The following is a 12,845-nucleotide window of genomic DNA, read 5'->3' on the forward strand; positions in this document are numbered from 1 at the left end:
TGGCATTGCCTTCCATGGCGGTTTTGAGCACCAAGATCAGAACCCATATTTTATATGTTAAGGTTGTCGTAATTCGTAGAGGTTGCGCCAAAGCCATCAAAGTCCGGGCCTCCGAGTCCCTGCAAATGAAACCTGCACCTGGATGGCCCCTAGTGGCTCCATCAGTGTTGATTTTAATCTAGTTCATGTTTGGGATGGACCATCCAACAGATATTGTTGATACCTTTCTGGTGCTTTCAAAGTGGTTAGATATCAGAGCATTTCCTGATTTCAGAATATTTCAGTTGATGTTGTTTGCTTTTGAAGGTATACTAGCTCATTCCTAATTAACCATAAGATCCATAATAGAAAGTGGAATAAGAAGACGAGTGAAATTGATGTTGATTGTCATAAGAGTTGTGAAATGGTTGTTTGAGGAGTTAAAGCAATTGAGGGGTACAATTGGAGTTTAATGCCATTGAGATTATAAAGTCGGTGTTGGACAGCGAAGCAGTAGTTGGATTGCAGATTCAAGTCTTGCATTTGGGGCAGGTATCGGATAAATGGATGTGATTGTGAGGATAGTTTTAGGGTTAACCATTTACTTGTTTCTGTTCGACGACTAATGTTCAAAAAAGAAAAAAAAGGGGGGGGGGACCGCAACGCCTAAACTCGTAAACAAGACCCATAAAACTTACTCAAATCACTCTCCCCATCAAAAACTCCCAATTCCTCGAACCCTAAAATATCACATTTCTCCTCTCTGTAACCCTTTCTGTTAATGGCGAATCTCAACAATCTCCCCTCAGACATTTTACTGGATATCCTTACTCGTTTACCAGCTGATAAGATTGTACAGTGCAAGGTACTAAACAAACGATGTCTAGAGTTGATTTTTCATCGATCCGTCCCACAATTGCACTTATCTCGTCTTCCTGGTCTAGATTCTGGTAAGTTAAGTTTTCTTGCCTTCAGCCTTGTTCAACAACTTTACCTTATTGAGTATGATGAGTGTTGTATGATGAGAAAGGTCAACTTGATCCTTCCATTTAGGACAGAATCTCCTTGTGCATGTAGGCTTCTTGGTTCGCATAACGGCTTGGCTTGTTTTTATGGGATTCCGAATGATGTTGTTTATTCTGATGGAATGCTGAATGATGCTCCTCATTCTTATTGTATTTGTAATCCACTGAAGAAAGAGTATGTGTGTATTGCTGATTATATCTCTAGAGGTAGGGACGATGGTCCATATAAATATTGGTCAAGCGGATTTGGTTGTGATTCTGTAACTGAAAAGTACAAAGTTGTGGAGTTGGTTAAGTCACGGGGAGATCGTAGTGTTATAGCTTCAATATACATTGTTGGCAGTAGTGAGGGGTGGAGACAAGTTCATAAGTTAGATACTATGTTTGCCAGTGTTGAATATGTTGGATATGGAGTCTTCGTGAATGGAGCTCTCTATTGGTTGGATTCACATGAAGGAGACGTTTTCATATTTGATTTGACTAGGGAAACATTTCGTGTACTTGTTTCGCGACATCCTTTGGAAATAGGAGTTTTGTGGCGTGATTACAGTATAGGGGTTTTCGGTGGATTTTTGTATCGTGCAACCAGATACCGCCTAGGCGTCGATAACTCTGTACATCATGACATGTGGCTGCTAAAGAACACTATTCCTGGCATGGAAGGGCACGGAGGAGCCAAACCATTGGGTTGGAGTCAAGAGTTTAGGGATCTTAAAAGAAAACCATTAGCCTACACCAAGAGGCGCATATTTTTAGATATTGGTCGTAGCTTTATTGGCATTTATTATGCAGTTGCTAGAACCTCGGAGAAGCTTGTGGATTTTACTCGATTTGCTCAAATATTCCCTCATACGAACTCTTTAATTTCCCTACAAGATTTAGGAGCAGTAGATATACAAATAATGGAGTCAGCTGATGAAGAACACAAGAAGAAAATTGAGTCGAAGAATGGTCTGGAGAATTATGCTTACAACATGAGAAATACAATCAAGGATGAGAAGATTGATGGGAAATTGGATCCAGCTGACAAGAAGAAGATAGAGGACGCCATTGAAGCTGCTATCCAGTGGCTTGACTCCAACCAGCTTGCAGAGGCTGATGAATTTGATGATAAGATGAAGGAGTTGGAGAGTCTCTGCAACCCAATTATTGCAAACATGTATCAAGGTGGTGCTTCTGGACCTGACATGGGTGGCTTTGGTGGAATGGATGAGGATGGTACTTCAATGGGTGGTGCTGGTAGCACTGGTGCAGGACCTAAGATTGAGGAAGTTGATTAAGTGCGGAGGGATATGAGTGACTGCTTGGGGTTCTGAAATTGGTGGGGATTCATTTTGCTCAGTTCGGTTTAGTTTAGTTCTCAAGATTTTATTTTTCTGACAACCAATATTGTGGTACAACATGATGGCCTGTTGGTTGAAGTATTTAGATTACTAATGGAAATATTTCAGTTTTAGTTTGTGAAGTTTTCAATTATTGATGTGTTTATGCTTCTGCTTGATATCTCTGGCCTGCTTTCACACATCTTGTATGCAAGCATTAACTACGCTTTAAGATTTTAAGCTTAAATGAAAACAAATTGGTTTCTCTTACAGATTGAAAAACCATATCCTGGGAGAAGAAATAGTGTACTAGAATAACACAGAAACTCACCAACGTGTATCCATTAGAAGGCCCAAGGAAGCAAATTCCACAGGTTTGTTTCCTATTATTGAGAAGTCTCTTCTGTTGGAATTAACTTTCTACTTCACTTCCCTGTGCCATAGGGGGACCAAAACCCTCTCAGCAGTTGTTCCCATATCTGACTTGCAATTTTGCATTTGGCGGCAAAACAGCTATTAACTGGTAATCTTTGGTATGCTTCCGAACTAGTCTTATGGGTTTCAACCATTAGAATGCATAAAACTTTTGACATTATGTTAACATGTAACACGTAAATCTTGCTATTAATCTATTTTTATGTCATCAATCTCGTTATGGCCTTTTTTTTAGTTAAGTTGTATTACTTTTATAATATGCAGTTGTTGCCCACTTGATCTAATTGCAATTTTAGATGTGATGCATGCTTTTAAGGATTTTTTTTTCGTTTTGTGTGTTGGAGTCGAATAAGTATATGGAAGCAAAATTAGTGAAAACCGAAAAGTGAGAACTTTCTCAGTAGTATAAAGGTGTCTGCTTTGTAACTACAATTGTATGTGATTCTTTGAGACATGAGACTATTAAAGTTCTGCTAGGGGTGCACGACTGCACGCCATATGCAGCGCCCAACTGGGGTGTATTTTCTATCATTTCTCAAACTTATAACAACCTATCTTCATGACCCAACATGTCTCTGCGAGTCAATTTTGCTCACACTTGTAAATTGATGCATCCATCGTGTTTTGGAGTTTGGAGCCAATAGTTAGTGTTGAATTAGGATCTCCAGTTTTTGGAGCAAGCAATACAAGATGAGTGCAGGGTTTCGATTTCTAAAGTCAAACGCATGTCTTTTTGTTTCGATTTGGTCCAGAAACTGTTCTCAGTTTAGTTTCACGAATTGACATAAAAAAATCAGAGTGCTCCAATAGATGAAATGATGAAATTGAATCTTTTAGAAATTAGCACCGTGTTGGATTTGTAGGTTAGTTTAGTTCTATAGGTTGTGGAAGAAATTTTTGTTGCTGGGTCAGAAATGTCTGGGGTTGAATATTAGGTTTAAGGTTAAATTCCTACAAGATTTTATTTATTTTTTTGCCTCTCAGGATGTTTATACATCTTTTTGGTTGGTGAAATTGATGATACAAGAATGTTGGGTAGTTTAGGGATTTTTACTGACTTGAATTATGAATGTGACAATAATCTGTTTTAAAAAGACTGTAAATTTATTTATTTGGTCGTCGGACCAGTCTCAGACCCGACCCATATTGATGAAGTAGGCTATTTTTATTGCAGCATGATCTGAAAATTTTTTCTGCAAGGATTTAGCACATGCCTTATTATCGACCAGACAAAAAGAAAATTTGAACTTCTTTAGCAAACTAAAAGGGGAAATTGTGCCTCATGCAAACAAAAGAAAAGCATCAGAATAGATGTAGCCAAAACAGTCGGGGATGGAAGTCTTGCAACATCAAAAAGTCATGCTCTTCATGGTCTGTTGTTGTGAATCAAATACTGACGGAATCCACACTTTCACTCCTTCCCCATCCTGTCTTTAATCGGTTTGCGCATCTTTTTGCCTTTCAATATTTTTAATTTTATTTATAGTAATGATTAGCATATTTGTAAAAATAGTTTGAAATAACTTTTACACCTCACCATCATGTGTCTGCCATATTGTTCAAAGATAAAAATCACATCGTGATTGGATTCTTTTGCTTTATTACTTTATAGTAACGCTACTATATGCACGACTTTGTTATACTGTTCAGTGGTTATGGTTAAGCCATTTGTCTGTCTTACTATTGTGCTTGATATTTCACTGAGTACAAACTGGGCATCTCCCAAGCCGAGAGCACAAAAGTATCCTAAGGAAAACTGCCTGGGTTCCACTAAAGCATTAAAATGGCGCAAGGTCGGTGTGAATACAGAAGGCACTCGTCTCTCATATTGAAAATAATCATCAAACACAATTTCGCAGCAAACTGGGTAACTCTACCGGTGAGGTTGATCGTGCATTCTTGCTCACTATCTTGAGTCTGGCCGTCAACACGGAATTTGACATAGAAGTAGTCTCAGCACAGGGCAATACCCACAACAAAATTAAGTTGACACATAATCAATTCTTTATTTCAAAATTAATGCTCCAAATTTTTATGGTGTAATATTTTGACATTGGAGATGAAATTTTAGGTAAAAAGTATTAACTTTAAAAAAAAATTAGCCACTTAGGAATGACCCACAACAAAAAAGTATTAATAGGACCTCCATCTAGGATTATTTTCACACCTAGCATTGGAGATGCTCAAATAATACCTAAAATTTACTAAAAATTAAAAAAAAAAAAAAAACATTTAATCTATAAAAAATCACAAACAACACCATTTTAAGGAAAAATTGGAACGAGGATGTCTTATCTACCACCTAGAAAACACACACAACCACCATTGGAGAAGCTCTAATGCGAGTATTTCAGATTTTGGACCAACAGTTGCAACTCAAATGCTAAATTGGTAAGTCACGAGAACTGATTCACGTCAAGATTGTTTATCATGCCCTCCTAAACTGTCTGAAATTCTATTTGATAAACGGGGGTTTATAAAGTGAGAAAAAAAAAGTGGAGATAAAGATAATATCAAGATCAAGAAGCAGGAAAACTGAGAACATAATACAAAACTTCTAACCTGTGTTTTACACTCACAATTAATATGACATGGATCGGCAAACTTTTCAAACTTTTCTTCTCGGTATAACAGATTCATGTGGTTTACTAGTTTTTTTGCTATAACAAAAAAGAATTATTTTCACCATTTTCCCAGTTTCAATTTTCTGAATCAATAAAAACACACTTTTGAACCACGGATAGGGGACTATTAAGTCTGACAGGTGCTTACAGCAGTATCATTATCTCAACTTCATTGAAGCGAATTCCGTCGCTATGTCCATGGCTTCCTTCATGTGTGTCGCATGAGTACCCTGGAATTCAATCAATTTCCACATTAAAAACAATACACTGAAGTTAAAAAGACCAACTTGGTTCCCAACTGAAATATATATTTTCCAAAACCTAGGATGAACCGAAAATGGATACGCTTTCTGCGAAAGCACCCAAGGTTCTTAGGATTGCAGCACAAAGCATGTTCAAGAAACAACCTAACCAATGTACTTTTCAGGGACAGAGTATCTCTGAATAATAAATGAACTAGATCGTGAACTAATCACAGCCGATGTTCCCGACTGTGTCAGACAAGTGAAACAATGTAATGACGGTAATTTAATTTCCAACCTGGCCTTGAGCGAGACCACCCTTTCCTTTACCGCATCTCCCTTTTATTGGACCAAGAGCAGCTGTCAACCACTCAGACACCTCTAACCCTTTGCTAGTATCTCCATTCACAGGTACCCCGGCATACACTACAGCCTTGTTTGTGACTGCATCTTTGCTAAATACCATAATTGGTAATCCTGTCAGTAGAAAATGGAGGTCATCATAAACACTTGACCACTATTGATTACTGCGGAGGGTCTTTCTGTAACCCATTTGCTACAGACTGAAATCCTCTGCTTCCTCCTTCTATTCCACTCTGACGTTATGTTTAAAAATAAAAGTTTTGACCCCCATAGGGCTGTTTATTGTTTCCAACCCATTTTCAAAACTGAGCATATCTAGGTGTTCTAAACCCACGTTTGAATCATGGGTCAAGGGTGCATCCAATTTCATATCCATCTAAGAAAAAGTAACCCCTAATGTGAATACGTATCTCATTACAAGAAATAGATACCTAATCCTTGTGTTATAAAAGCACCATAGACAGATTTAAATGCAGTCCCCTTTGAGAACAGTATTTGTAATTGAAAACCGAGAGCAAGTTAAAAGAAATAACAACCTTCTTTTCCATAACTTTCACAACTGCTTCACGGGCTGCAGCTGGGTCAAGATCCACATCAATAGGAGATATGCAGAAAGCTTTTCCATCTGCAATAGCAGTGTCTGCCATCTCTGTAGCAACCTTAACAGCTTTCTGCATATTTTCTTCCGCTATTTTCTTTTGGGCCTTTCTAATTTGATCCTGATACGAAAGAGTTTTTTTTTAACTTGATTCACTGTATCATTAAGAAATCGAAACATACTCGTACATGTGAATAAAAATAGGGATGTTTAACTACAATACCTGAAGTTTGGAGACCCTGTCTTTCAAATCTGCTTTCATAGGTGCTGGAATAGTTGCGGCATCCAAGATTTTTGAGAGCAGCTACTTTCTGATGATGAAAAAAATATAAACAGAGCATTAATGCTGTTTGCAAAAGGGAAGATAAGAAAATACAAGGTCGATAACTTAGAGGTTAGTTCCAGAAAAATATACATTAAAACATGCAGTATGGCATCTACTGCAAATCAGTGGGGTGAAGTTATCATGAATCTAAAAAGGCAGGATTTTTTTTTAGTACCTTTTCGAGAGTGCTACCCTCTAACTTGAATGCGTCACTAATTTGTAGATCTATTTCTTTTGCCAAATTTATTGCCTCAAATGCACCGCCAGTTGTGACAGCAGTTATTCTGCGGATACCCTTAGCAATTCCCTCCTCAGATAAAAGAGCGAAGGCTTTTGCGTCTCGCGTATTTGAGATATGAGTTCCTAGTTAAATAGATTTTAGAGCATGATAACAACTAATTGGGAAGACCACCAAATTTGAATATAGTTTACTGATTTCTAAAAGCCATTAATATTTTCTGACACACAGGAGTGCTCATTTTTGTAATACACTGTATTCAGAAGTCCAAACTGAAGCCTCCACAATCTCCTTGTGCTTTTTGAATTTCTCATGCATTTTCATAATCCCACATTTACTTTTAAAAGATAAATTATACTTTCAGGAAACCTTTAGCAGCATGAGCAATAACACATACCTCCACAAAATTCTGTTGAGATTGTTAACCATTCTTTATTATCAGGATCAGCAAGGAGATCCTTTACCTTCCTACCAATTGCCACAACTCTAACTGGGTCAGGGTACACCTGAATCGACACGTTAAAGGAAAATTTAATGATGATCTAGTTTTCATACTTAGAAAGGTCAGACTATGGTTGAGCAAATTCTTTTAAATTTAATCTGATTTCCAAGAGAACAAAGCAGCTTACTTCTCCAAAAACAGCTCGTAAACCATTGATACGCTTGGCATCAGCAAGAGTTGCCTCCGTGGCGTATACATCCATTTCATCATCGATTTGTTTGTTCACAATTGACTCAATTTTCCTCAAATCATTAGGAGGAATGGGCTTGCCTGCCAAAAAGTAAATGTAAGTTAAATTCAGGCCAAATAGCAAGATTTTTTTTCTCCACTTTATTCATTTGTTTTCATAAGCCTGATGAAAATTTTTTACAAAGAATAATATACCATGGGAGAAATCAAAACGCAACTTTTCTGGAAGAACAATAGACCCCTGTTCGAATAAGAGCACGGGGAAGATACATTATTATCACCAGACAAATAAACAAATAAGAAAAGATACATTATTATCGCACTGCTCGTCTAAGAATGCAATGCATGACATATTTACGACCCTCATTGCCTACATGTGGTATATCAAAGTGAGTCCAAATAATTTATTATTCACAAATATGAAAAATCAAATATAAAACTGATACTGAATTAAGACGGCTCTAATGCACAACCAAAAAACAAAAAACCACACAGAAAGAAACTCTTTTTAGCTTAATTAAGCTTTGCCTGGGGAGTTTGATAGTTCTTATATGAGTCATCAGTTGAGCCTCAGCTTCGATAAAGGAGGTGATATACTTATTAATTGGGCATATGAATGAAATTAAGAGAGCAACAACACAACAGGAGAGGAACTGAACAATTAAACACTCATTTTCAGCTTTGGACATTTCACCTGGACGAGATCCATCTGCAATCGCAAAAGAAAGAGTTCTAATATGGTCAGCCACAACCCTGTAAGCCATGTCAATTTTGTCCACATCATCTGCTCCAACTTTTCCAGAGTATGGTCGAGCTCCGGTGGCCTAAATTTTTTAAATCCATAATCGTTAAAAAATACTTTTCAATCAATATCCTGACTCTTATGAAGTTAGATTTTACAACTAAACTAAGCAAACATCAAGTGCTCACATGAGTATACAAATGATATCATGAAAGTAAGGAAAAATTAGAAGAAAAAAATACTTCTCTACTTAAGCAGAGGTATGAAATAAATGGAATTCGGTTCGAGTCGACACTTGGGTTCAAAGAAAAATGGGTTGAAACTCCACGGATAGTAAGAAACAGGTCAATAGGCTAAGCCACAAAGGACAGAGAAGTTAATCCATAGTTAAGCAAGGAAACAAAAAAAGTGGCCACGGTGAAACCTCATATCTATGACTAAGCGAAAAATATTAACAAGATCCAAATGTCACTTTCAAACTCCCAAGAACAACGGCACCATCTTACACCATATCTCATATCCCTCACAAATTTATTCACGTTTGGCCTAGCTTACTCCCTTAATGGATTGAGAATAAACATAGAATAAGACATGCATAAACCACATATGATCATCAGTCTCAGAGACTTTGTAAGATAAAGAATAAAGGCGAAAGACGAGATTACTGCATTATCACCATACTTGTTGGATTGCATAAAAAATGGGCATGAACACATCCGTGTCATAGTTGCTCATTTTGTTTTGAAGAATCGAAGTCAACCGCTCAAAACCCATCCCAGTGTCTACATGCTTCGAAGGGAGAGGTTTCAGAGAGCCATCTGCTTCCCTGTTGAACTGCGAAAGAGAAAGAAACAGAAGTAAGGTTAGTTAAACAAAGTGAGGGAACATAACATAGCCTAAAGAAGTGGTTACAAATGAATTACTTAGTGAACCATTACCCATCGACAAAGTTTTTACCTGAATAAATACAAGATTCCATATCTCAATGCATGTTGGATCGTCATTGTTGACCAATGAAGCAGCATCTCGGTTGCCAATTCTATCAAAATGGATTTCTGTGCAAGGTCCAAGGACCAGTATCGCCCATCTCCCAGAAGTTATCCTAATGATGGTATAATAAAGGCAAAAGTATACTTGAGCTCAAGATAGAATTTCACCTATGGTAATAAAGACAACTTCACTGTATAGCATAGGTATAAAGAATATTATGCAAGAATATTACTTAAAGAAAATAGATGTATGGTTCTAAATGAGTCTCATTTTTTTCTTCCACGGTTCCACCATAACTGAAAGTGTAATTATTAATTCAACGTTGTTCAGATGTAACGAGTGATAGCATAACCAATTTTACATTCATAATAATCCTATGAATAAGCCACCAGGCCACCACCACAAAGTTGGTTCAATAATAAATATACCAGCAACAAGAATAACATATGAACTATTTATATCACAGCATTTTCTATTTAAATATATATATCAATGTATTCTGAAAATGAAATATCTAGTATCTACAACCATTACATTCATCAAGGCTGTAATCAACATTAATTTATACGTTTTGAATGATTGCAAAAGCAATTAGGATTCTGTTGGTTCGCTAGTTTGAACGGCTAATTTACCACATCAAAACTTTAAAAATGTGTTACAATCGACTCTGGATTTCCAAACTTGCACTGGCATTAGGATTCTGGTCTTTCACATTCCTTTTTTTTTGGTTTTTTGGCAGAAATCATGTGAAACCATGAGACTCTTATCTATACTCGAGACAAATTATATCTACCAGAAACATACCTTGCACCCAAAGGGCAAAACGCGAGCAGGTGGCAAAAATTTCAGCCATATATCTCTTGCTTCATTATCAGCATCAAGGCCCAATTTCTCGTCACCACCAAAATACGTGGCATATATACGGTCAGCGGGTAGCTTATACACCTGGGGATCAAATATCACTAGCTAAATACCAAACTCTCAGTGTTCCATAAAGATTACAAGAGAAACAAACAACCAGCATAGCATGTGTCAATACATAATACAAGAAACAAGAAAGACATATACTGTATGAAACAAGAAACAAGAAACAAGAAAGACATATACTGTATGAAATTCTATTCCATCATTTTATCAAAAATACCTTTTCTAACAAGTATAATGAGATAAAAGAAACGTTGAAGTTGAAAAACTCAACCAGTTCCACTTAACAAACCTGTGTGAGAAGCTCCCATGCCCATGAAATAGCTTGAGTTTTGAAGTAATCTCCGAAGGACCAGTTACCAAGCATCTCAAAAAATGCATGATGGTAGGTATCTTTCCCAACATCATCCAAATCATTATGCTTGCCACCAGCACGAATACACTTTTGAGTATCACAAGCACGCTTGAGCTTACCCAAGTCAGTTCTAGGATCAGCAGTTCCTAGGAAAATTGGCTTGAACTAGTTCATGCCTGTAAAAACCATACCATGTTATGAGACCTTAATATCTATAATCAAGTAATAAAATACTAAATAGCCAAAATAAAATTCAAATCCCGAAAAGGGATTAGCTATATAGATTCATACAAACTTATCACGGATTTGATATTTCAAAATAGGAAGGCGATGAGATAGAGAGACGAACCAGCATTAGCAAAGAGAAGAGTAGGATCATTGACAGGAACAACAGGACTAGACGGCCAATTCGTGTGATCTTTTTGTTGGAAGAAACTAATAAAAGTCTCTCTCAGTCTGTTAGCAGGCCAATCTGTAGTCGTCGGCTCGATTTCTGGCATCTTCTTTGTTGTTGTCGTGGTAGAAGTAATTGTAGAGAATGAAATTGAAGATGTTTTGATTAAACAAGACAAGTAGAGTGTACGTGCGTTGCACGTCGGCGAATAACAATCTTTTCATAGATATTTTGCATCCTCAAAGTTCCAGACCCGCAATCTTTTCTGTTGGGCATTGCATAACTTGCCTATCTAGCCATATATACACCTGTAATGAGATCTAACGCACATAAGTCAATACAATGCACCAGGAAGAATGGAAATTTTTCTTAAAACTAACATCTCATCTTGGTATCAGTTGCATCCAACAACGACACTTCCATGTCCAATTCTTGCACGTACATATTATTTTCAATCAATCATTGTGTTCAAAACAAACCAAATCCAAATTCGGTAAGAAAGGAATAATGACAAATAAGTAACATTACAAAAAGTGAAAGAAGAACGTAAGTTGAGAAAGGTTGCACTTTATATCTCAAGAATGTGAAGAAATTTCGGGAAGAAAAAAGAGAAGTGGGTGCCATACAAACATCAGCTATTTGTTAACCCATACGAACAGACATATAGCTTTCAACACATGTGCACCTTGATGAATTTTGGTTAAGGAACATTTGTTAAATGTAGCTTCAAATATATATGTAATGTAAGGATGAAAAAATTTCAATTAATGACGAATCAGTGAAACCATTCTCTATTCAAATGCTGATACTATACTCCATGGATGTGGGGTTCATTAGACTTGGCTTTGGATGAAAATATTCAAATAATTTGAGCAAAACCCAAAATGCAGAACACAGAGAGATCCAAAGTGAAAATCTCTAAGAAAACTTAATAAAGAACAATGAGGATTTCTAACACCAAGGTTTAGCTCGTTCAGAGTAAGAAAAATTAAAACCTAAAATCACAGTTAACAAAATGATTAGCAAAATGCAACTGTTATTTCTAATCAAACCAATAAGTAAGAAGAGATTAATACAATGGAAAATGGAGTTTTAAACCAAGTGTGAGTAGTAAAAATGTAATTATATCAAACCCAAATTGTCAATTTGGGGGAAAATTCAATAAACCCAGAATCAAGAGTTAAACTACTAAATCAAAACTAAAAAGATCTTACCAATAACATACGACGATTGCATCTTCGTGAGTGTTGATTTCGTAACCGTGAGTGTTGATTTCGTAACCCTAGAAATTGGATTTGTTAATAAGGGATTTGGAATTTTAGCTGTAGAGGGAGCGTAGAGTTGAGGGAGAAAAAGAAACGACCAAAGAGAAGGAAGAGAAGAAATCGATTTGAATCCACTTAGAGAAAGAAAAGAAACAAAATGAACGGCTGCGATAAGAAATAAAGATAATCCAACGGCTGATCAAAACTACGGTTAGATTGAAATATACGCTTGGTGTACGAAAAGTACGGCGTACACGAAAAATACGCCGGTACACCAAAAATGGTTAGTGTTTTCAAGTTGAGTTTGTTCCCATTAAAAGGGGAGAAATGTAG

General features: G+C 36.7%; 1 protein-coding gene and 1 pseudogene across 3 annotated transcripts; one reads left to right on the forward strand and one right to left on the reverse strand.

The window, feature by feature from the left end:
* The first annotated feature begins 274 nt into the window (after positions 1-274).
* On the forward strand, positions 275-4,220 carry LOC113298080 (heat shock 70 kDa protein-like). Of its 3 annotated transcripts, none has more exons than XR_003333990.1 (3): positions 275-2,325; positions 2,600-2,859; positions 3,936-4,220. XR_003333990.1 is itself a non-coding variant. In XM_026546740.1 (2 exons), exon 1 carries the CDS (start codon positions 761-763, stop codon positions 2,282-2,284), a length of 1,524 nt encoding a protein of 507 aa, XP_026402525.1. In that variant the 5' UTR covers positions 275-760; the 3' UTR covers positions 2,285-2,325; positions 2,600-3,109. The 3 variants fall into 3 exon arrangements, 1 of the variants encoding a protein (XP_026402525.1); XR_003333991.1 differs by having other exon boundaries at positions 2,600-2,700; positions 3,936-4,218; XM_026546740.1 differs by lacking the exon at positions 3,936-4,220 and having other exon boundaries at positions 2,600-3,109.
* A 1,163-nt stretch (positions 4,221-5,383) lies between these two features.
* Positions 5,384-12,610, reverse strand: LOC113295060 (annotated as a pseudogene).
* Between the last annotated feature and the right edge of the window lie 235 nt (positions 12,611-12,845).

Source organism: Papaver somniferum, chromosome 7, assembly GCF_003573695.1.
Source record: "Papaver somniferum cultivar HN1 chromosome 7, ASM357369v1, whole genome shotgun sequence".
In the NCBI taxonomy this organism is placed as follows: Eukaryota; Viridiplantae; Streptophyta; class Magnoliopsida; order Ranunculales; family Papaveraceae; genus Papaver; species Papaver somniferum.